Genomic DNA, 26032 nt, shown 5'->3' on the forward strand with positions numbered 1-26032 from the left:
CACTGGAAATCTTGATAAATGATAACAACTCATTTCTGAAGATCTTCTGACGAAAAAGAAAAAAAAAAACGTTTTTGTGTTACTAAACATAACAAGATCATCTACATGAAAAAACTTTACTTCTTAAAGTTCTTACCTCAACACAATTCTTCTTTGAGTAACTTAATCAGCAGCCAATAACTGAACGGTTTCTATTCGATAACATCGCTAAGAAATAGCTTTATATCTACAAGTGATATTCTCTGAGGAAACCACAGTCCAGTGTGGACTAACATCACAGTAAGTAGATTTTATATATATATATATGTATATATATATATATATCATGAATAGGAATGGATAGCTTACACCTGAACAGACACATTTAGGAGTGCGGTGTGCATAACTGAGTAGAGTGAGAAGTGCTGCAACTTACATTACCATTCAACTTCACTGTGCATAAAGACTTTTCTTTCCCTGAAATGAAAGGCTGTTTTCCCCCAGGAAGGAAGGAAAACATTACCATAGACAACCTGGCATTTCCCTAACTACCCAGCCAAGTCCCCTCCTTCGCACCCCACATGGCACAATTCTTACCGATAGCATTCCCTTCAGAAGAGCTGTGCTACCCGGGTCAGTGACCGAAGCCTCATTCCTCTCTCCCTCCCTCACGCCGCCCAACACAAAGCCCTATGCCCAGAGCCCTCCTAAGGCTGGCCGGGACCAACACCTTTGCTTCGGGCAGAGACGAGCAGCCGCACTTTGCTTGCGGAGCGCATCACCATCTCACTCGCTGTGTCCTTTGACGGCTAGCCGTGCCACAGAGCGGTACCTGACAGCCCGGAGCCCACCCCACCCCACGCAGCGCCTCGCTGGGAAGAGCCAACAAGCGAGGGAACCCCCAGTCAGCCCTGAGCCCCAGCCAGGTGCCGGGCGGGCGGACACAAAGGCGAAGGGACGCGGCGGGGAGCAGCTCCCCTCCGGGCAGAGGAGGAGACGGGGAGCGGGCGGCCCCGCCTCGCCCTCAGGCGCGGCCCCTGAGGAGCCCCGGCCCGGCGGCCCCGCCATTGGCTGGCGGCGGCGGCGCTCTGCGGCTGCTGCGCCTCCCGCCCGCCGTGGCTGCCCGGCTGCCGGCCGCGGGGGGGGCCGAGCCGACCCCGGCCCCGACCCCGGCCCCGGCCCCGGCCCCGGCCCCGCTGCGGGGACCCCGCCGCCGCCTCCTCCTCCTCGCCGCCCGGCCCGCCGCCTGCCTCGGGGCGCTGCTGCGGCGCGGAGACGGCGGCGCGGGGGTCTCCTCCTCCTCCTGCTCTTCCTCCTCCTCCTCCTCCGGCAGTGGCGGCGGTGCCGGCATCCCCCGTGCCGCCAGGCCGGGAACAAAGGCTCGGCGGCGGCCGCCCGAAATGGCGTCCCTCGGCTTAGGGGGGCTGAGCGCCGCCGCCCGCAGGAAGAGCGTCCCGTCCCGCAACGCCGCGGTGGAGCGGCGGAACTTGATCACGGTGTGCAGGTGAGACCCCGGCCCCTGCCCCTGCCTCCACCGGCACGGAGGTGCCCGGCGAGCCCCGGCCGAGCGGGGCGGCCCCGCAGCCTCCGCCCTGACTCAGCGCCTCGGCGAGGAGGGGCACGGACAGCGCCGGGGCTGGGTTGGGTGCCAGCCGCCGGGCCTTGACCGCGGGGGGGGGGGGCGGGGGGGGAAGGATACGGGCAGGGCCCCAAAAGGCCGAGCTGAGAGTGGTGCCGCTGTTAAAGAATAAAAATAAAAGGGTTTGGAGCCGCGCTGAGGGCGTGCGGGGCCGGAGGGGGAGCCCCGGGCTGCTCGGGGGAGCGGCCAGGTGTGCGCCCCCGCCGCCGCGCTGCCGGGGGAGGCGGCGCCGAGGGGATGTTTTCATCCCCAAAATCTGGATCAGGAGATCCGCAGTACGGAGCCAGGCAGGCTGCGTTAAAAAATAAACGCTTAGCCTCTCGGTGCTGGGGCTGCACGAGCTCAGGGATGCTTCCCGAGGTTTCCCGTGTACGGGTTTTCTGTTCTCTCCTGGCCGGGTTGCGTGCGGCGTTACCAAGCCGGCCCCTGGCACCACTGCAAACTTTTAGACACACGGGTGTGCTGACAGCGGGGAGGCCATCAGTGCGTTTCTTTCAACTGCTACATTCTCCAGGTGTCAAAAAATTTGAGCATTTTCTGGAGGAAGTCTCCAATAGTCTTACGTGAGATGTGATGTAATTTTAATTCTTGCGAATTTTAAGTGTATCACAACAACTAGGAGGTAATTTTCTGTCCTCACTGCTTAATGCTACAGCAGTACTTTTAAAAAAGGCTTGGGACACCCCCTCCCCTTTTTTTGTTCTTTTATTGTACACCGTTTAATGGATTTTACAAAGGGTACCTGTATCATCCAGCTACCCAAAGGAATCTGTGCAGTATTCCTCCAAATCCTAATATCTGGCTTTCAGAGCAGCATCTATTTTTATATATATATATATATATATATTATACATATATATCAAGCTTGTTGAAGCAGATTAAATAGAAGAAATAAAAGTTTTCAGTTTTCTCAACGGCAACTCTGCTGTTACTGCAGATATACTGATATTGCCAATCCCCAGGCTTGGGAAAAGAGCAGTTTTATCAAGTAATAGCACAATTGTGCAGCATATAATCAATTCTTTTTAAAAGAGTGTCTTGTATTCTGCAGAGCTTGCTGCTTTATTCTGCCACATCAATTGAGAAAAATTATTTTGCGTTCTGTGCTGTTACATTTCTTGAGCTTATTTCATGTATGTGTCATGGTGTTGTAACATAGTTTCTGAGAATCTTGGAAATCTAAGGGCTTTCACACAAATATATATGAAGCAATGAATTACAGCAGAAAGCACTCAAAATAGGCGTATTTAATTATTTTCTGTAAAACAATTTAATTTTGCTATATCTTCACAAAACCTAAGATTCCTAGCTTGTCAAGGCACCTTAAATTTTGAAAGAGTGATGAGAAAAAAAGGAGCTTTTTTTTTTTTTATGGATTGCATACATTTTTACATTTTTATTCTTCTGCCAGTTTGGGTGAAAGTGTTTCAAATATTTGTTGCATTGTTGCCATTATTGAAAAGTGTTATTAGTTAGGAGTAGCCAAAGTAGTAGCAAAACTGCAAAAATAATTGTCACAAGTTTTTGACCGGAAAGGACTATGAGAAAATCCTGGTAAAAATAGCTCCAATGAATTGATTCAATTATATTTGGATGATATTGCTTGGTACCCTGTGAAAGTGAGAGATTACAAGGAGGATATTCTTTTGAAGTACCGTCAGCTAACAGTCCCTAATAATTTAATGAACTATTTTGTCAAAGCTTCAGTTTATCAGGTTTTTGTTTGATAGTTAGACCAGGCTTTAGGTTTTTAGTACTTTCTTACAGTGATGATATCTAACTCTTCATGCAGATGTGGGTAGGTTCTGAAATTTACAGTTTTGGAAGGAAGAGATGGTTTCTACTAAAATGTTGGGTGCCAGTGTAGCCACAGGAAGCAGTGATGGCTTCCCTAAACTAATTGTATGAGAAAATAGGTGGTTGTGGTTGTGTAACCGCACAGTGGTGATTTAAATTGCAATAATTTTAGCCTGGTTTTTTTTTGTTTGTTTGTTTAAATAAGCATTATGTGTTCTAATCTCTGTTTCTCTCCCTACCTTTCTTCTCCAGACTTTGATGCCTTCCATTTTCCATTAAGTTGGGGAGCTTTCCAATAAGCAGGGATTCTGAGGTTGATCTTTCTTTTGTTTTAATCTAGTCCTCTCTAAAATCAAAGATCCATGTGAATACAGGACCACCAGAAAAGCAGAGAGAGGCCTTGGAAGTGAGGGTCTTAGCTATTGCAGAATGCTAATACAGCATGGAACAACTGGCAGGAAATGTGATTATTTTAAAATAGTGATTTCACTGATATGCATCGAAGCTGTTGCATCTCAGTGACACTGAACTGAACTGTCCGGTTTCATGTACAAGCCATGTTGTATGCGGTGTTCATTTATCATCCTGGGGATTAATCTACTTTAATAGTTTGTTCTTTACAGTGACATGTTTTACTTTGATTCCCAAATTACAAACTAAATACATTTGAAAAGATCCCTAAATTCGAGGATCAGAATCTGACAGTGAAAAGTGACAAATTCATATAGCAGGGAAATTTTCCGCCTACTTCCTTTTCTGATTAGAAGCTTGTTGCTGCTTTGTATGTCTTCAAAAGTGCAGTAAAAGTTTGGAAAAAACACCTCTGACCTGGGATATATCCAGAAAAAGTTTGGCTTTGATTTGGAGTTATCCAAGGGATTTGGGAGACCTTCTGGTGCATCTTGAAAAATGGTGGAGGAACCTGCCCAAAAGGATTTATAGAAACCTTTCTTACTCAAGGATGTTTCTCTCCTACCTTAGAGTTCAGGAGCTCTTGTTAAGGTTGGAGAACTCTGCTGTTTCTGCGTCTGTGGTTCGGCTCAAGCAGGACTATATTTGCGACAGAGACAAATATCTAAGGATCAGAAAACATCGGGGATCACACATTGTCTAGGAACACTGGTATTGGTGTCCCTCCAATGGCAGTTACTGGGTGGGGGATGAATAAAACACAGCTAAACAAAAACAAAAAGCCCAAACCCTGTTGTTGCAGTGGAGCAATAGGTTTGGGGAATAAATCGCTCCTCTGATGCCACAGCCCATAAAGAGTTCATTTTAGGGCATTGCAAGTTAGTTTTCATGTCACTTTATTTTTTTTCATGCCGTTTTGGTACAATTTCTCCGTTAGCCTCTGCGATGTACGCAGCCTGTCGCTCCAGAGTGACAGGTAGACTGTTGTAGAAGCCCAGTGGAGAGAATATGTGGTTGGGATCCACAAAGGGAAACAAGAAAGCTGCTTGTCATGAGCCTCTGACTCTGTGCCTGCTCAGACATTGTTTCCTAATAGCTCCTGTGTACTTCAGGCTTGACCTTTTCTTTTTTGACATTCAGTCCCCGGTGGTTCAGCGTAACTGAGGAAAGGAGTGCGCTTTCTTATTTGGGGGCGGGTGTTGAACACTGGAAATAACGAGGCATCTTTCATGAACGAGTAAAATTACTTACCCCAAAGACATTTCCAGTCGATCAGATTTTGCGTGGCAGCGCTGTTACCTTCCTGCTCTGTGGAAATTGGGCATCCGCACTCGGGCTCCCTGTCAGTTCTCCAAATAGCAAACTCCAGCCCAACTCGCCGTAGCTATACAGGGCTGTTTGAATTTGTGGTGAAAGCGTGGAGCAGAAAGATGGAAAATAATACTCCTACAGCGAGCATGGCGGCAGTAATAGGAGCACTTGAAAAGATGGCCATTAATGCTGATGAGCAGTTAGACTCTCTTTTCTAATCAGACCCTAGCTGTGGTGCAGCTTTGAGGAAGCAGTCATTACCGCCATTAGAGTAATCAATAGCAGCGGTACTGACTAGATATAAATTTACTGGTGGGCACGCTTGTCTCTCACTTACTTAAAATTGGTTAAAAACATGGAGGAGTTCAAAACTGAGTCATAACTTGGCACTGCAAAAGCAGCTTCCTCCCCCAGGCTTCCCCCTCCTTACCCTGCCCGGCCCAAAGCACTAAAACCACAGGAGAAACCTGCAGGAAGGGTCGCGTGGGGAGTCTTTGCTCAGAAGTTTACTTAGGATAACATCATTGAATTGAAACTCCTGAGATATATATGTCAATTCAGTTTGAGCGTAATCGAGGACGGTTTCATTTAGTAAATAGGCGTCAGGAGGCCGCGCTGTCTCCGCTAGGGATGCGGCGAAGTTGCTTTGACAGCAGAGAGCGTTTGGAAACCGTACGGCTGGCTGAGGAAGTCTCTCTCCTGGCCTGTACAGCATGCTGCTTCTGCAGCTGTGCCGTGGTTGGTGGTGAGATGCTGTGAGCCGTGTTTGTTATGGATGTGTCTGTATTTAAGAGGCACTGCACCGCTCCCAGGTACGAAGAACCGGCGATCGGCTGGCAGTGGGCCCGGCGGGCAGGGAAGTGGCACAGCTGGGAGCTGTGCGCTCGGCGCAGGGCATGGGGTGAGAGCTTCCTGAGGTGCCTCTGTCTAAGTTCAGGTGTGCTGAAACCATGGCCTCAGGCTCTAGGAGGGATCCTTTAATACAGATACAGCTTGTTGCAAAAACCAAAACAAAACAAAACCCATGATAAATACCTCCACAAAGCATTACTTTTGGAGTTGAGGACATACCAAACTTGCCTGAAAGCTGAAGAACAAAGAGCAGAAAGTGAAACCTGATTATGATAAAATGGGGAAGGCAAGAGAAATGCACATTTTTGCCGTGTTTCTTGGGGTCTAAATTATCCTCTTCTGAATAACAATAAAGATGTGTACGTGCAGGTGCAACTAAACACAACTAACACAGACTAAATGACTGGTTGCGTCTTGTCTGCTTTTGCGAGTGGCTTGATGCAGCCTTTCCAAATTCAAGTATTGGATCATTTAAATTGATAGCTTTGCTGGCTTAACAAAGTAATGTGATGCTGAATAGGGATTACCCCATTCTCAGGGAAATCAGCCTGTCCAAGTTAATGCGCAGAGATAACAGTGCATGAAAATTCATTGTTTTATAATATGTTTGGATTATTCTTGCATTAGGATAAAATTACAGTGTTCTCAGAATAGAGTTTATACTTCTGATTCTTGGGCATAGATTTTAGGAGTGAAAGGAGTACTGAGGGAAACGTCAAGCAAAAATCATGATGTTTAGCATTATGAAGAAATTGATGTTGGAAGCCTGTGAGTGCTTCTTTTTCTCCAGCTTTATTCAAATATTTTAGAGGAGAAGAAAATAATTAGAAAATATAATTAGTTCACTTTTACACAGAAAGTCTGGTGTATGCTTCTTTCTGTTTTTAATGTTTTATGCTGAAGACCAGTGGTGGTGATTGTACTTCCAGGCAAGTTCTTGGTGTGGTTGTGTCTGCATTGCTCTGACTGACTGAACTGGCAATCAAAGGGGGTTTTCTGGGTCTTTGTTCATTTGTTTTATACAAATTACCCTCCCAATATGGAGGACCAATATCTGTCTATATAATTTCTGATTGTCCTTTGCTTTTACTGTAGGTTTTCAGTCAAGACTCTGATTGACCGTTCCTGCTTTGAGACTATAGATGACACTTCCCCCGAGTTTAATAATTTCGCAGCCATTCTGGAACAGATTCTAAGTCATCGGCTGAAAGGTATGTTAATAAACTTAATTACTGGTGATGCTTTTTCTGGGAGAGTTTGTGTATGTGAAACTAGTTCATAGAAACTCCTTGATACTGAATGAAAGTGTTGGCTTTCTTTTGTGTTTGCCCCTTCACTGTTGCCTTTCTGGTGGTGTACATTACTGTGGAAAAGTCAAGGAAACAGTTTTGTCAGGCGTGTTTGTGATGTTCATGTTGGAAGCCTTCTCGGCTGGTAATTAAGCAAGTGGATGTTGCCATGGTGCTGAGCTCTGTCTGCTTTTGTGCTTTATGATAAGTCAGTGTTCTGGGACTGAAAGACGACTGTGGCGTTTTTTGCTTTAACGGAAGGTATAGAGGCCCTGTCTGTGGTGCTGCTCCCTTGTCTTTCTCCCTTCCTTGCTTTTGTTGCTTGCTTTTCCAGGTACTGTGTTTAGGTCATTTCATTTCCCCTTCCCCCTGCAGTGAAGCTGGCTTTTTTTTTGCTACTGGAATGTAATGGATCTGGATTAAATTGCTTTTGAGAAAGGTCAGTTGTTGATTCTCCTCTTGTGTCACAGTCAGATGTTCTAATTCAAGAAAACGTCTGTTTGCATTTTCTGATTGTTCTAGAGGAAGCTGCTTTGCTGAAAGGACAGAGTGTGCCTTAGCAGTAACAGTCACTAGAAAAGGACTTTGGAAGCTTCTCCTCATTTCTCGGTTCTGTGTACGGTTTCTGAAATTATTTGAGGATTATAAAGGACATCATCTAAATATAGATGTGTAATATGACAATCCACTCCTTTTCATACTTTTGCTTTTTAATATTCATAACTAAGTTTTGTGAACAATATTGTGTGTAGGCTGACATTTGAGTAGCACAATTACTACCTGCTGTCGTTCTGTCAGAGGAGGAGAAAAAAACTCACACAGTGGGGTAGGAACACAGTGTTTGTCACATGGTGACAAAGATTATCGGAGCGATTATGGGTATTTAGCAACTTGACGCTGCAGAGAGATTAGACTGTTCCCCCCCTCTCCAGTGTGATGTTTGAGCAGAAATCATTATGAATTTTATTTTTGTTTTTATTTTTATTTTTCCCAGTGTTCTTTTGCTTCACAGCTTATTATTTGGGATGGGCGGTACAGAGAAGAAGCTGTGACGGGTTGGCAAATCAGTTACAGGCAAACAGAATTTGCAAGAAAAAAAATCAAATAACAAATAGAGAAAATCAAAAAAGCTAAAGTCCTCCCCTTGTAATTACCAGGGAACTTTACAGAGTTAAATAAAAATATGGAAAAAGGCAGCAACTTGTGCATTGTGTTGAAAATGGGGAATACAATAAGCTAGATCACTGCGAGTAATTATTTTATTCTTTAAAAACTTGAAAGGGAAATTGAGATAATGTACCGTGACATTTCAAAATGTAAGAGTATTTAATATTATATGACACAGGGCTTGAAAGAAATTGCATTTTATTGATGGAAGTGACTAACATGTTTTGAATGCATACTTAGCGTCAGTGGGAGCACGCTAAAAGCAGACTGGTGATTGCAGTGGGTTGTGTAAAATGTTGTAAGGCAGGCAGAACATACCTGATGTGCTTGTCTGTGGTAACGTAAATGGCTCCATTGTATCACAGGATAATCTCATGGCAGTGTTGTTAAACAGATGGGCCAGATTTGAGAGTTTGAGTATATAGACATTAACTTTCATAAAGCCACGGCAAATAACAATTCTTAATCTTTAATTTCCATCGGCAATATGGGCACCGTTTTCAAATTGAGTTTTCGTAGGTAGCTGCGCTGCTGTTGCCAGCTCAGAATAGCAAAAGGGTCAGGAAACAACATTCCTGGTGGTTTGGGTGGTTTGGGTTTTTCTTTTCTTTTTTTTCCTCTCTTGTGCAGCTTAATAGAGAATGTTTATTTTCTCTAGAAAAGTGACCCCAAGTGAACCTAATGAGGTTCAAAAAGTCGTAAGTGCAAGGTGCTGCCCCTGGGCTGTGGCAATCCCAGACATGAGCATCGTCTGGGAGAGGAACTCACTGAGAGCAGCCCTGCAGAGAAGGATTTGGGGTTCTGGTGGATGAAAAGCTCAACATGAGCCGGCAGTGCACGCTTGCAGCCCAGAAGGCCAACTGCGTCCTGGGCTTCATCAAAAGAGGAGTGGCCAGCAGGGGAGGGAGGTGATTGTACCCCTCAGCATTTGTGAGGCCCCACTTGGAGTGCTTTGTCCAGGTCTGGGGCCCGCAGCACAAGAAAGATGTGGAGCTGTTAGAACGGCTTCAGAGGAGGGCCGTGAAGTTGGTCAGAGGGCTGGAGCACCTTGCCTATGAAGACAGGCTGAGAGAGCTGGGGGTGTTCAGCCTGGAGAAGGGAAGGCTCCGGATTGACCTCATTATGGCCTTTCAGTACTTAAAGGGGACTTATAAAAAAGGTGGATAGCGACTCTTTGCTCAATCAGATAACGATAGGACAAGGGGGAATGGTTTTAAACTAAAAGAGGGGAGATTTAGATTAGATATAAGGAAGAAATTCTTCACTCAGAGGGTGGTGGGGCACTAGCACAGGCTGCCCAGAGAAGCTGTGGATGCCCCATCCCTGGAGGTGTTCAAGGCCAGGCTGGATGGGGCTTTGGGCAACCTGGTCTGGTGGGAGGTGTCCCTGCCCATGGCAGGGGTTGGAACTGGGTGGTCTTTAATGTCCCTGCCAACCCAAACCATTCTGTGATTCTATTATTTCACCGTCATTTTGTGCTTAGCTAAATGTTTATATTTCTGTTAAACTAATCTTAGTGTTACCTGCCACTGTAAAAAAATCTTCTTGACCTCTTTTACACTGACTTCATGCCCCCGCCCTTTCCCTGGTATTTGCTTTTGTCCCAACCAAACAGGCAGAAAACCAGTGACTTTCCCCATGAGCACACTTCAACCAAAGTGCTCTTTTTCTTAAAAGTGGTTTAGATGTGGGCGTTTGCTTAGTAATAAAATGAGGTTAGCATAACTCTATCAGCTCACACAATGGAGGTGTGTGACTGCTGCTTGAATGCAGCTATCTGTTCATGTGCCACAGCAGACCTGGTGCATGTGACACCAAAGCAGAACCATAAAAGATAACATAGTATGCTGTGGTCAAAACGTTGGCCACCTCCGTACACCAGTGATGAAAGAAGCAGTCAGGAATAGACCACTTGTTAGAAAAAGTGGTCTGGCTCACGGCCTGTTTTCGAATTACCCCAAGGAAGATCGTGTGGGTAAGCATAAATTGTCTTTGCAGGGATTGGAAGCCGTTGAGTGCCCTCTGCTCCTGAAAGTGGAAAGAGAATTATCCCTGTACTGTGTGATGCTGTGTGCGGTACTCCCTAGGAGTGCTGGATTTAACCGTGAATGCAGAGTAGGTCCGATATCGTGATGAGAAGGGTATAATGTGTGTGTCCTTCAAGCCTGCTGGCAAGATATGGTACTAATGGGCAGGACAATTGAAAATCTTGAAAAGGCAGGAGAGAAGGAGTGACAGACAGAAGACAAAGCTCTTAGGTTCCTTGTTCAGCATAAGAATTTGCATGATTTCATAATGCAGCAGACTAGTGGTTTTCCGAGTAGATCCACAACATTTTAAGGTCTCTAAACCAAGTAGGAGCTATAGTTCTGAATGGGGATTTTACAAATTTGTGTACAAATGTCTGTGTATTTAATAATCTTAACTGCAAGGTGCCATAATTTCATGAGCCATTTTTTTGTCCAGATAGTTTGGAATTTTTTCTTTCTTAATCTTTCAGTACTGTGGAGATTTAGCCATACCTCTTAACTGTCTTAGTGGCTTCCTGTATTCACTGCTAGCCACAATTTTTTCAAATATCTTTCTGTAAGTGTCCTTTTTATCAAGTCAGCTGAGTGCATAGTTAGTGCAGAAACGATAGGGGCATAGGAAATTGTCCAGCAACAGTACTTGGGATTTGATCACAGATATATCCTAGCTAATTTAGTACCTGAGGCCAATTCAAAGTGATGTATATGTCGTCTTTACTGTATTACAGTATTGTATATTTTCTGCCTTTTTCTCTTATTTTAAATTAATTTTAGTGGAGTTAGCAAGGAGGAACTACAAAAACTATTGTAGATTTTTATGGTCATCATCTCTAATGTTTTTCTGAAAACTCATCTCTAACATATTTCTGAAAACTACTGTCATACTGTATGCTTATTTTGCACATACCACCATAATGACACAAAAATGTGCTGTACTTTGCTATTTTGGCACTTTCACAGCTTCACATGCCTTTTATCCTGTATCTACATGTAGAAGGTATTATAAAAATGTCAGACGTTTCTGCTAGAGTTGTCCTTAGAAGCTGCTTATCTCTGTCTGTCTTGATCTACATTATCCCTAATTTGTAGTGACTGGAGTTTGTTTTCTTTTCTTTTAGAAAACTTACTATGAGTAGTGAGCCCCTAGGGTGGTCAGTGCTGCTTGAGTGGAAAGATAAACATAATAGTTGTCTTCCCTTCCCTATTCTACAAAATATTTGACAAAATGCATTATCAGTAGTCTGGCAACAGTGATGGTAAATGGCCATATGAGTGATGGTGCTGGTAAATAAAATGTTATCCAGTTTTAACACTATCTACTTCATAGTAAGCTGAACTATTACGTAATTTATTTCTGAAGCAGTGACAGACTTTTCTGTCACTTCTTATCCCTTCCCATATGGTTTTTATTTTACTTATTTTTTAGTTTCAGAAAAAAAAAAAAACCTCGTTGCTAACTGCTATTTAATAGAGCCTCATTTTCTTTAAGCAATGAGTATTAATATAATTTGTATTGATCAGAATTCCCCGAAATCTAGTAAAGTTTTAAAAGCATAAGCAGGGGTTACAAAGGGATAGAGCATGAGTTACGTCTGCAGAAGAGAGCTTGGGCTTGCAGGCCTAGGGCAGAGGGGAGGAAGCGCGGTTCTTTGAGCAAGGTGCAGCTGGTAATGCTACTCATCCTGGGAGGCAGACGTTGCTCAGTAAGAATTAACGTCGTGGTGATGTCGTGGAGGTGAAAATGCTACCTTATGGAGGTACTGAAGGCCCTACTGTGGTGAAATAGACAAAATGTAAGCATATAGTTGCAATGGCCCTTTTTTTGGTGTGATAACATTATGTTAATGTGTTCTAAGCAGAATAGCTTTTGTTACTAGATTTAATATTTATGTACACATAGTGTCCCTATTACTATTTTTGGCCAGAAAGAAATAGGAGGGCTCTTGTGCACTTTGTGGTTTAGCTCGTTCTTTCTCCTGTGTGGAGAAAATAATCTTAAATGAATTGTAATTGTTTTGGGGAGCTATTTTATAAACTACTGTAAATTTTCACTGATTCATTCTGGAGGCCCAAAATAAAGAGTACGTACTGTGGAAATTCCTCAGAGGAATAGCATGCCACTTTATTACTAACAAGTTGTGTTAAAACTTGCCATTTGCAGAACAGGTAAATTTTCTGCAAACTAAATAATGGTATGGAGAAGTTGGGGGAGAGCCTACCTGTACCTTAGGACATCCTGATTGTGACTGCTTTGCAACGGGGCAACTTTTTCTAAATCTGAAGTTGGACCGTGAATGAGTAAGAATCAAGCTGCTTTAATGGCTTATTTGAGAAGAATTTCTTGGGAGTGAGAAAAGATCTGCACCAGCTAGTGTTTGTTGTGGATATTTGTATTTAGTTTCCAGACTGGAGCAAGTGATGGGTTGATATGAACAGGCGTGCAAGAGTATTTAAAAATGTGATTAAATAAATGAAAAATCATAATAGTGTTTCTATTTGCTTTGTATTTCTGTAACCTCGAATCAAATTAATTTGAACAGTGTTTGATGTGGTTAGGTCAGCATGGAAGCTATATATTCAGTTTTGACTGGCTGACAAAACCAGTGATGACTTTCCTGTTGGAAGAGCTGCGAGCCTCTGAATCTTTTGATGATCCGTAAACTTCATCGTGAAGGCTACATACTCTATGTACTTTGGACCCCACAGGAAACTTGCTCCTTCCTTAAGAAGACCTTTGGCAGAGGATGTGTTATATGCTAAAACTAGCTTTCAATTTTTTTAGGACCCTTTAAAACCTAGATCTGGTTTTAGCATTTTCATTTCTCATCCTTGAGAGCTCTCATGGCTGTGTACATTAAGTTCATTAATTAAAGATTAAATAGAATCTCATACACTGAAAGTGTTTGAAATTGTAGGAAATATACAGGTTAGGATCTTATTTAGCAGTTTTAAAAATATACTCTAACTATTCTGTCATTCTTCTCCAATTTTTTTTGGTGTATGGAATGGTTAAGGATGTTTTTCTCAGGATGGTGTTAATTACCAGAGTGTGGGCAACACCTCACTTGCAGGGAGAAAATGGTGAAATTGGTTCGGAAAAGGCCCGAGGACAGTTCCCTCTGAAGTCTGGAATCCATCCTACCAGCTTGTGCAGAGCTGGCCGTGAGGTTGTAGCCCGCTGTTATGGCAGAGCATAGCATAATTATGCCCAGCTTGCTTTGTCGATCAGTGTAAGCCAAATAAGTGCTGCGTGCTGGTACGTATCTCTGTTATGAAGGTATTTTTGGTTTTGACTTCAGAAAACTATAGAGCAAAACTGTCTGTTTCTTGCAGAATGTATTCTGTCTGTGAAGAAGCATTGTGTGATATGCTGCCTTTAGTAGCTGGGACTGGGATTAGTGACATGAAGTCATCTTCATGCCTCAGTTGCATTTAATTTTGCTGGTATAAGCCCCAGGGCAGAAATGTTTCTGATATAGATAAAGAATATGAAAAATACCAGTAGCTTTTGGTGTTGTTAAAACACTGTTGAATTGTTGTTGCTGTCCACTACACTTGACATTTCAAAAAGGGGAAGTTCATAAGATCAGTTACCTTACAGAAATGCTTTTAGTTTAGTCCTCAGAGCTGAGAAGATCTGAAGCTACTGCTGCTACAGCACGTTGGGATTTTGTTTTTTCCTTTGGCATATTAAGTTTCTATATATTAATTTCTTCCACTCTCTCTGTCTCTCTGTCTCTCTCTCTTTTTTTTTTTTTTTTTTTTTTTTTTTAAGTTCTTTATCAAGCTTTGTATTTATCAAATAAATCCATGTGGCAAAGTAAGCAGATGGGCCACACAGTCAAGTTGCCTGCACCCTCAGGGGGGAAGCAAAAGCAAAACACTTGAATTTCTTAGAATCACAGGGGGCAGATCTTTGACACTACTCCAGCTATACTTAAAGCAAAGACAAGTCACACTAGATGGAGATATCCTTGGCATTTCTTCTGGCATTTTATTTTCAGCGTGTATGATTTACAGTATCGGTCTAATGTATTCTTTCTTGAAATCTGAGCTTTCTAACAAGCAAAAGAACTACCAGTCTTTCTGATAAACTGGTAAAGCTTCAGAAGTACAACTCAAGGCATGAAATAAAATTAGCTTAAAAATAAGATCTTATTTTATACAGAGAAAAGGTTTTGTATGTATGTAATAATGGCAGTCACCAGAGGGCAATATTCATCTTACTTTTTTTTACATATTTCTTTGCAACTGTGTGCTGTTAAGTTTGGAAAATGAGGTTTCACTGTTGCCTCTGCAATGAAATTTATTTTGTGTGCGGTAGTTTTCTAATGGTAACACATCCCAAGCTGAAAAAAAAATATAATAATGAATGGTTTTAATTAACGATCCGGAAGAGATGTTGATTTGCTGAATTCATTTTGGTTAACTTCCCAAGGAGTATTCTGTGTGTACTCTAAAAGTAAATTGTGAATGCAAAACTTTTTTGGTCATTAATCTATTTCTCCTTCTCTGAAAGCACATTATGAAAAATTTCAACTTTGCTCCTAAAATAAAGATAACAGCACAACAGCAAAGACCGGTCATTTTTTGTGTGTATCTGTGTGTATGTAAAGAACAAAATGCTCTTTACTTCTTGCATCGTATTTTTGAGTCACAACAGTGTGTGCTCTGGTGTGACTAAAGAGTCCCATGTAGTACTCTGAGAATTACTATAGCATACTAACAAGGAAAAAAAACCAACAAAATACAAGCATGTACACAAAAATCCCAAACTTCTTTCACATCGTTTTCAAATTAGTGAGCTGCATAATGCAAGTTGCTTTTTCCACCTGTGCAGATGGTTTTCAGGAATTTGTGGACTTGCTGGTATAAAATACCGTCACTGCAGGCATTGTGTAGGAAGCACAGGGAGGTATTTTAATTATACTCATCTCCAATAAGCAGGGAGGGAGGTTCATAAATCTTTACATATCTTGTATTTTGATTTAAGGTCAAATCACCTGGTTCGGCTATGAAAGTCCTCGTAGTTTTTGGGACTACATTCGAGTAGCTTGCCGAAAAGTCTCTCACAATTGCATCTGCAGTATTGAGAACATGGAGAATGTCGGTTCTTCTAGAGCTAAGGTAGGGGAGAAAAAAGCCAAATTGACTTTTATATTACTCTTTCTTCTATGTAAAGGTAGCTGACACTTCTGTACCCAGAAAAAAAAGTATGACTAAACTTGCCCTATTACATTTTTCGTTGTTTGAAATAATTATTTTGATATCTACCTAGCAAATATTTATTTAAAAGAAAGAAAAAAAAATCTTTGATCTGAATGTGTTTCCTTTTAAATTTATGTTATGCAGTAGAAGAAATCTCAAATTCTGGATTCATTAAGTATGTTGTATCATAAAATTATTGCCTTCGTATTTTTTAGCTTGCGCCATTTTTTGGAAAATACGTTCTGTTGAGAGAAATTAAGTTCATGTGGGCATAAACAAAATATAGTTTAAAATTGTAGATTTTTTTTTTCTAACATAAATATCATTTTACTTTGTACGCAGTTTATGCACTAATAGAAAAAGTGGGTTCAGCTCTTGAGGGTTTTTTGTGTGACTGTGTAGGAAGCCTTAAATGGGTTCAAATTTATTTGGTAATAAAGATCCAGCATTTTAAAGGATCTGTATGTAAATGACATCATAATTTCTGATTTTAGGTACCATAAAATTATTAAGGAATTAACAATGTAGTATGTTCATATACATGTGAACCAAATGTTCTCTCAGTAAATCTTAGTAGCTGAGATGGCATAGGTCAACATCTTGAATAAATGTTGTTTGTTGTTGGACAGAGATGATGGGTATTTTTAGTAGATTGAGATGCTTTTCAGTAGCTTGCATTTCTGTCTTTACCAAGCAAGGCTGAAGTACAAGTAGTATGAAAAGGATGTACAAGTTAATGTGTTTTTTTTTTCCTAACTTTACTGGAAGTAGTTGTTTTAACAGGTATCCAAACTGTGTTTCATGTCTGTTTTTAAAATATTTTAGTTCCAGATTTTGATTGTACTCTAGATTGTTCACAAAAACTTTGTGGTGTATAATTTTTTTTTTCAGGGGTGTGATTGTGGTTAACGCATTTCAAGTTAGAGTTAGTTACAGAACCACAACTTCCATAAATGAAAGATGATGATGCTTAGATCAAACAGCCCCATGAATCTAGTAGATCTTCAGCTACTCTGATGATCCATACTGTCGTGGAACAGCTTATTTACTATGTCTGTTGCTACTCTCTTCTTTTGTATAGACTCAGTTTTAAATTTTATACATTAAAATAATATCTATATATTTATATCTGTAATTTGTCTGAAGAATTTTTGAAATGCTAGAGCTCCTATGACAAAAAGCTATTGACTGGCTTTCCTACCTTGAATACTATGTCCTATTCCTAGCACTCAGTTCCCTGGAGTTGATTAAATTGATTAAATCAGGCAGTTTATGTCGAGATCCAGAAATTCAGATAATTTGGAAAACTTATCTCCAGACATTTTCTGGAGTGATTCACATCCTAGAATCTGATGATTATATAGCCTATATTTGAGATTTATTTTAAAAGTTTTTCTGAATTCCAAAATTTAATCCCGTAAATTACAGATATTTAAATTCAGTAGATAATAAGATGCAAAGCTACTTTCTGAAATATTCTTACACATAAATTAAACTTTTCTTTTACACTGTGGAAAACTCCATGCCAAATAATAAACAACAAAAAAGCTAATTTATGCAACGAGTGTGGAGAGCAGCGTTAAATTTTTAAAGGTGTGTGTGGGAAGAATTTTGGATGTCCATATCTGAAAAGGCTGAAGGCATGTTGACACAGGTACTAGTGGCATGCATCAGTTTTACCTGTGGTCCAGAGGTGTTTCTGCTTCAGTCTGGGAGCTGTTAGTATGTGTTTGCCCATGCCAGCTAGCACTGCTTTCGCTGCAGCTGTGTAGGCTCGTGGTTGGCTAAGCAGAATCATCAGGGCTCGACTGTGTGTGTTCTAAATAGCTGCAACATAAAGGCAGCTATCCAGGGAAACATCCTTTTAATTTTAGTGTAATTGACTAAAGCTTTTGCTGTGTTGCTGGTATTTATAAAGTACTATATATTTGCTATTTAGCGTCTGCCTATCTCATTAGAAATTTAATTTGATCTACGTCTATATAAACTGCAAGTAGGATTGTAATCTAATACAGGTGGTTTTGGTGGAATGCTTATAGTGATATTCAGCTAGATGTCAATAAGCACCAAATGTATTAAATAGAAAGGTTACTTTAACTATTTGTAGGTTTATAGGGGCTACAGGAAACATTCCCAGTGTTCGCAAATTAACAAACAGGACTGAGGCAGACATTAGAAATGTCTTGTAAACTGTAATCCTGTCCACTAGATCTGCTAGGTATAAACATAGTGCAGCATTCAAATTTATTTTTATAGCTGCTGTTCGTTGAATTGAAACTTCTTTGAATTAAGTTTTGCTTTTGGATTACAAGTTTTTTAGGCCTCTTGGGTTTGTTTTGTCCATTCCTTTATATTATGTGCACCTTCTATAATGATGTCTCTATTAAGAAAAATATAATTTATGCAAATTAGATGATATAAAAATATGTTACTGAGTTATGAAGTCTCTATTTTTTTAATTGATCCCACAAATATTTGAATGAATACAGTGAGTTAGTTCTTACTTAAATCACCTTCACTTGGGTTACTGCTGCTTTACAGTGGAACTGATAGGATGCTTCTAATACCACGGTCTTCAAAACAAAAAGCTTTCTGCCCTGGTCTGCTACCACCTATGCACTTGAAATTTTGAAAAAGAAAATTTAAAAAGTACACAATTTAAGCAAAACTTTTTTTTCCCCTTCAAATTTTGGTTTCATGATGTCTATTTGTAAGAATACATTTTTTTTTTGTTTTCATTATTACTCTAATGAAGAGCAACAATTTCTGTTTAGTAATAATTTTGAAAATCATGATAGTGTCATCCAAGTAAATCAATTTCATTCTTTTTTTTTTTTTCTTGCAGGGTCGAGCCTGGATCAGAGTAGCACTTATGGAAAAACATTTGTCTGAATATATTTCCACAGCTCTGAGAGACTTCAAAACAACCAGGTCTCTAAGACTAATTTTGCAGTATTTTAGCAATTGTTGCTGAAGTGAGGGACTTGGGTTTCGAAGTGAATATTCTACTGGATTTGTGTGGGAAAGGATGTCACTAGTTGAATAGATGTAACCTAGTAAAAGATATCTGGACTTTGCATCAATTGATAAGATTTTAGCATGGGTAAAACTGCAAAAATTGCAAATTCCTTTGTGATTTAAAAAATGTGGAAATTTGTCTGGAATTCTTCAATTGTCAAAAGAGAAGAAAACTTCTCTAAAGAAGAAACTAATTCTGAAATTGTAGCCTGTTAGGGATCGAATCATAAAGCTGTAGAATAGTTTGTGTTGTAAGGGACCTTAAAGGTCATCTAATTCCAACCCCCTGTGCCATGGGCAGGGACCCCTCCCATTAAATCAGTCTGCCTAAAGCCCAATCCAACCTGGCCTTGAATACTTCCAGGGTTGGGGCAACCAGAACTTTTCTGGGCAGCCTTCCTCTGGACGTGATCTTCCTCTAGACTGATCTAATAGGTCCATGTTTCTCTTGTTTCCAGTCTGTACTGATGTTTGGGATTGCCCCAACCCAGGTGCATGTCCTTGCACATGAAGATGTTATAGAATCATTTAAGTTAGAAAAGACCTCTAAGATCATCTGGTCCAATCTTTAACCTAGCACTGCCAAGTCCACCGTTAAGCTATGTCGATGAGCTCTACACCTACATGTTTTTTGAATGCCTCCAGGAATGGTGACTCAACTACTTCCCTGCGCAGCCTGCTCCAATACTTCACAACCCTCTCAGTGAAGAAATTTTTCCTAACATCCAACCTAAACCTCCCCTGGCACAACTTAAAGCCATTTCCTCTTGTCCACTTGGTGCATGGGAGAAGAGACAAATCCCCACCTCACTATAGCCTCCTTTGAGGTAATTGTAGAGCACGATAAGGTCTCCCTGACCTTATCTCCTGAGCCTCCTTTTTTTTCCAGGCTAAATAACCCCGGCACCCTCAGCTGTTCCTTATAAGACTTTTTCTCTAGACTCTTCACCAGCTTAATTGCCCTTCTCTGGACACACTCCAGCACCTCAATGTCCTTCTTGTAGTGAGGGGCCCAAACCCGAACATGGTATTCAAGGTGTGGCCTCACCAGAGCCAAGCACAGAGGGACAATTATGTTTCTTTCGAAATTAAATAATGTTGACAGAAAGCTGTAGAGACATTTTTTAGACTCAGAGAAACTTTCCTTGGAGAAGAAAGGAGAATTCCAGGAAACTTTTGAGAAATACAGAACAGAACTAGAGATCAGGCTTAGGTTGGATTCTTGATGTAATATGAAAAATATGTAGCAATTTTTTTCTGTACCATTTGATGGTAAAAGCTGTTATGGACAAGAATATGTTTTGCAATAGAAAATATTCTCACAGGTTTGGACTGGTACTAGAGAGTGTATTGTTTTATTATATGATACTTGTAACAAGGGTGTCTAATAGATTTGTGATGTAAGTCTTGCCCATTTTGTAGTACTTTATGTTGAACTCAGTTTTAGACAAACTGAAAGGATTACTTAATAAGAATTTTTTTCTGTAAGGACTTCTGTTAATTTAGAATGTTATTTCTGGTTATAGTACTATTTTCCCACAGATCTCAGTATGTTTTGCCAATATTAAGATGACTTTGAAACACAGCTAGGTAAACATCCCATTTTATGAAAGTTTCCAGTCCTGTCATCTTTATTTTATCCAGATCTGCTTGCATTTGCAATAGACAAGAAGCTGATAACGCAAAGATTTCTGGTAAAGAAAGTTACTCGTGTGGCCTCAAACTGAAGAGTCACTTGGGTTTTTGAGGGGGAGATGAGGAGGAAGAGGAGGGTCACAAACTATATAGTTAAGTAGTACATTCTTTGTGCCTGTTTGCTAGTGCAGTTTGTTTGCTAGTCGATAAGAGTGATCTTATTTTATTAGGAGTTTCAAATTAATTTATACGAACATGTTGATATTGCATATATTTGAATGTTCTTTCAATGGTATAGATTTAGGAAACCATCTTTCTTGCAATCCAAATGTAATAAGTGCAGATTTTGTTTTGAAGTATTATTGAAAATATGTCCAATAGAATTAGTAATTACACTTTCAGGTCTTGGTGATGTAGATTTCAGATCCACTAGCAATAATGGGCACACTCACCTTACCACCTGTCGTTTCAGATACCTAATAAGTGGCCTGATTTTTTCTGGTGATGCTTTGTACAATTTATTTAGCATTTTAAGTTATTTATTGTGCTATGTGTATATTTAATAACTACATATATATATATATATACACTATACATATTTCATGTGTGTATGTAGAGTAAGATGAATCTATCATACTGCTAGCTCTATTAGAATCCTGCTGTTTTGCTTGGCTGTGTGATTTTAGGCCTAGTCCTTTAATGAAGCAGCTCATTATTAATGTTCTTCATTTTACACTTGGTACAGGGTTAGACTAAGCATGGGTACACAATTATTTTTCTAATGAATTGGTCAACAGAAAGTCTTACGTTAAAGCAGACTGTGTTTTCTGTTGTGAGATGCCAACTGTAGCAGTGAGCAAAGATCTGTGAGTTTTCTAAGGGGGCTTTAAGTTTTGGCTGGATTACTGTTGCTGATTTAAGAAACTGTAAAGCTAACATCTGCATCTTGTTGTTTTAAGTATGCCATGTCTTTTTTTTTGTGTGAGTGCTTCCCGGGTACCATTTTACAAGATACAGTGAGCACAGTACAGAGCAGTACCTGGCAGTGATTTTTATAAGTGGCAGTGAAAAGGTTTGTAGTCGCTTGTACTGGGAGCATTGTTTCTAACTCATGAATTAAGAGGTGGATTGTGAAGTCCATCTAGCACAGTATTCTGTCTCAACTAGTTGCCAGTTTAGCCTCCTGTTACGTTTCCTGAAGTCAAGGGTTAGGTTACTGAGTCTGTACATCATACAGATGACAGTCCTGAAACTGGAGTTATCTTCCCAGAGGAAGTCTCTCGGATTTCTTGCTTCCACTGTAAACATCCATGTTCTTGGACATCTTGTTTCCATGCTGCAAATGGATGCCTGCTATGAAACCACAAAAATGGGAATTCTGGCTGTGTGCATTTAAAATGAAGTCCAAACATTTTGGAGCTGTGCCCCCAAATGTCTTTTCTGGATGTTTGCCATACGACCAACTTGAGCTATTGCTGAGCCATTTGGTTGCTTTCATGCAGTTCTTAAACAGATGGAGCTTTTAGTAGGGCAGTGTTGCTACCATTATTTGTCTGAAAGATAGGTTGTCATCAATAACCTGGCACCTGTTTGCAATCACTGATTGCCAGAATGTACAGGTGGACAGTGCATCTCAGTTTCAGGTAAGTGACCTCTCATCCTTGCATTTAGCGCTGAACAACACGCACTTCCCCTTTTTTCAGGTGTAATGTACAGCTATTCGCTGACCTTTCTTCCTCTGCTGCTACCAAGAATCTTTTAAAAAGGAAGTCAAATTTGTGCGTTACTATGCTAAACAGATCAAATGCCTTTTTTATACATTTACAAGTTGTTATCACAAAGACATGCATGGCAGCGGTAGGTCCTGTTCTGCAGTGCTCTGCACTTGGAACATTTCTGTCTGAAAGTAGCTTCTTTGATAGCTGTGAGGAGAAAATTAAAATAATTAGAACTTTTTATTGTTGTTACCATGAAATCCTTTTTTTGAATGTACACAGTGCGACTTCTTTCAGCAATAAAGATTGTCTTCATTTGCTTTGCGTTTTGTCCATCTACCATTTCTTAGGCCTAATATTACAAATTCTTTTTAGTTCTGTCTCTATTGTTAGGTACTCTAAGATTATGGTGTTCCATGTTATTCAGTCCATTTGTTTGCTTTATTTGAAATGAAATATGAGTGCCCCTAGGGTTGTTTTTATTTAACAACATGGGTTGTTTTTATTTAAACTGGATTTCTCAGTTCTCTGTTAACTATGAAAACCATCATTATTTGAGACAAAATGGTGTTAATTGAAGTAATTTCTTTTTTCTTGAAGGAGATTTTATGAGGATGGAGCAATTGTTCTTGGTGAGGAAGCAAATATGCTTGCTGGCATGCTGCTGGGACTCAATGCAATTGATTTCAGGTATTGTATTCGTGTGCTTTGTAATAGAATGCTCATAGAAAGTACTTATAAATCGATGCATTATAGAAAACATTGTTAGATTCCCTTGATAATTTGTGACCAAACTAAGGAGGAGGGAGAGAAAAAGATCATGAATGGCTCTTCTGGTTAAGAACTAAATTATGGTGTAGCTTATATAGTTGAATGATTGCATGGTCCTTCTTTCAGTTATCAAAATCCTGAAAGCAATCAGAAGTGTAATTACAGAAGATATATCAAATCTACTAAGTGAAGCTTACAGACAACTGAATCTTTTATTTTTAAGACATAAAGAAAACAGTGAGATTAAGTACGTGATTGTGCACTGGTATTGAATGATAGCATTGTAATTGCATATATAGAGGGTGTAGCATCTTTAGCACTTCTAGATTTTAAAAGCTTAACTTGCAAACCACTGTTTAATTTGCAGTTTGAGTGCAGTTAATTACAATACAAATGTCATCAGATTACCTGATTTACCTTTGCAATCTAGCTAGATTTTTGTGTGCTTTGTTATACAATTAACTTTTTTTTTGGGGGGGGGGGGGGGAGTAAGGAAGGTGCAAGCACACACTAGATGATAATGATTTAAAAAAAAAAAGGGGAGGGGAAGAAAAAAAAAGTCACGATAATATGAGCCTGATATGTAAGGTAAAAACACTAGAGTGCCTATGAGAAGTTCTAACCTGACTGGTGTAAAGCCATGTTAATGTGTTTGGTTGGGTCCACACAGACACAACAAGAGCCACTAGGAGAAGGTTTCATAATTTGGCATAGGGAAAAGGGTAGTTTTAGTTTCTTGGCAGTAAGATGTTAATTTTTACCCTCCAGCAGCACTGATCCTTGTCACAAATCAGTTTAAGAGATAAACTAGCAGAAAATATTGTATAGTATCACTGGGTGCACTGAGTGATTGACTCTACAGCCAAAAGGCCTGTAGAGATGTATTCCTGCCTGTGTATCCTTATACCAGCTTAGGGGTTTGTTGGGCCCCTCTGTGAACCAGCTTAATTTGGTAGAGTACAAACATAGCAAGTAAGACAGGGTAGCTTTTTGTTGTCAGCTGGTTCAATTCACAACGCATCCTTTTAGTGGCAGAGATGATGGGACCATGAAGCTTGAAGTAGAGAAATAAAAAAGGGATTGAGAAATGTCTTTTCTTTCTGGTGGCAGTGAGCCTTTAGCTCAGCTGTCTATGGAACTGAAAGTGGATGCTAAAGTGGAAAAAAAAAATCAGGCCTTGCTGGCTGAACTAGCTCATCATAGAATCAGATAAGTGCCAATACCACAGTAAGGAGGAGAAGGGGATGTCTGGTTGGGGTTTAAAAGGCCAAAAATAACCACAACAACACAAAGCCAAAACAGGGTGTGTGTATGTGAAAAAACCAGGATAGTTTCTCTTGCCAGCATTTAGTCATTAGATTGGATTAACTGCATCATCAAACATATGTTGTGGGGGAACAGAAGTGTGCTGCAGAATGATAAGAGAGCTGGCCTTGCGTACAGCAAATTCAAATCTTAGCAGATTTCATTAGTTTAAGTTTACGATATGTAAAATTAAAATGTTTTTGTGTTAGTGTTATACTTGGAAGGAGTATAGCTATACATGAATAAGAAGTGTAGCAAGACTAGATCTGCAGTATGTAAAGCCTGCCATAAATAATAATGAATCGACTGTGCTTGTCTCCCCTGAGCCTCAGCGGTACAGCGTATTTGTATGAAAGCCTAGTTGTCTGAGTGTGCTCATCCTTCTTTTATCCTCTGATATCTCATGTGAGCACATTTAGTAGGTATCTGTTAATAGTATTCAGAGTAATGACTGGTTCTCGCTGGAGACATATTTATCAGTGGAGATTGTAGGAGCCAACAAATATTCTGGGGAAAAATAGGAACCTAGACCTACAGGAGCACATTTATAGTGCCGTGTGTAATTCATAATATTGTGGTTTAAATGGCTGAGAAGCTATGGCCATTCTTTGCATGTTACATTTGAGGATTTTTTTTGTTTGTTTGTTTGTTTTTTCAGTTTAGAAAGTCTCTTATAAATGCTGTCTGGCTTATCTATGTGGAACTGGGCTGTGAGGTACTGGCACAGGCTGCCCAGAGAAGCTGTGGATGCCCCATCCGTGGAGGTGTGCAAGGCCAGGCTGGATGGGGCTTTGGGCAACCTGGTCTGGTGCGAGGGGGTTGGAACTGGGTGATCTTTAAGGTCTCTTCCAGCCCAAACCATTCTATGATTCTGTGCACTGTGAAAAACACTTTAGGAGTGGAGATGGGGAAAACCCGTGTGAGGACAGAGTCTATTTTTTTTTCTCTTTTCTTTTATTGGAAAATAAAAACCTTTCAGACGTTATTCCCAGATAGCACGTAAGTGACCGCATTATCAAAAATGGCACTTCTCAATTAAGCTAGCAAAAGCTGTCTTGCCAGAATGTGTTTTTTGATGACAAAGAAAGGAGGAGGGTGTAATATGGGCTTTGTGGAAGCATAATTAATTTTCTCACTTCTTTGATAATTAAATATGATTCAAATACAATCTTTTAGATTTGGTACAAAAAGAATACAGTGCAGATGAGAGCTTTATAGAGCTACAGTAGTATAAGAACATTTTGTGAATGTTAATTTCATTAATGTTCATCATCTTACAGCAACCCAACACCAGAAGGTAACTGAAAGGCGAAAGTCTGAACTATTTTTGAGAACTGATTTTTTTTGACTTAAAATTAGAAGAGTGGTTACGTAAGCATTCTGGTAGCATTTTAAGCGAGCTTTAATACTGATAATTCCAAACTCACATGCAGCTCTTCTGTTTCTCTTGTTTCAGCTAAATTTCCTTTTTGTCTTATTCCCTCACAGTCCATCTGTATACTCAGAATAACAGCAAATATTTTTAAAATGGGGACTATACCACTTACCCTGATCTGTTCCATGATTCTGTGGGATTTCTGTTTGTTGGGTTTTTTGTTATCCTGTAATGCTGAACAGTCTAGCTCAGTTGAGCAGGATTTCACTGTTAAATTCTTAGGCCTTTCATATTATGAAAAAGTGAAGAAAAAAATCAAATTTCTTTTTGGTAAAATGGAACTTTCATTGTCATTTAATTTTCTTGATAATGATCTTACCATTGTTTCTCTGTTTTATTAGTTTTTGTCTGAAGGGGGAGGGACTGGATGGCAACTTTCCAGCTGTCATAGATTACACACCCTATCTAAAGTTCACCCAAAGGTACTTTTTAATCTGCTTTTTTTTAATGTCAGTGTCAAAATTTTACAT

General features: G+C 40.2%; 1 protein-coding gene across 1 annotated transcript in view; it reads left to right on the forward strand.

Moving 5' to 3' along the window:
• Positions 1-882: 882 nt before the first annotated feature.
• Positions 883-26032, forward strand: part of RUNDC3B (RUN domain containing 3B) — a 51486-nt gene continuing 26336 nt past the window's right edge. The window contains exons 1-6 of the mRNA XM_066991679.1: positions 883-1483; positions 7085-7200; positions 15469-15602; positions 18529-18614; positions 22652-22741; positions 25904-25984. Of these exons, the coding sequence (XP_066847780.1) occupies positions 1380-1483; positions 7085-7200; positions 15469-15602; positions 18529-18614; positions 22652-22741; positions 25904-25984 (611 nt within the window). The 5' untranslated portion in view covers positions 883-1379. The remainder of the gene's footprint in view (positions 1484-7084; positions 7201-15468; positions 15603-18528; positions 18615-22651; positions 22742-25903; positions 25985-26032) is intronic.

This window comes from Anser cygnoides, chromosome 2 (genome assembly GCF_040182565.1).
Source record: "Anser cygnoides isolate HZ-2024a breed goose chromosome 2, Taihu_goose_T2T_genome, whole genome shotgun sequence".
NCBI lineage: Eukaryota > Metazoa > Chordata > Aves > Anseriformes > Anatidae > Anser > Anser cygnoides.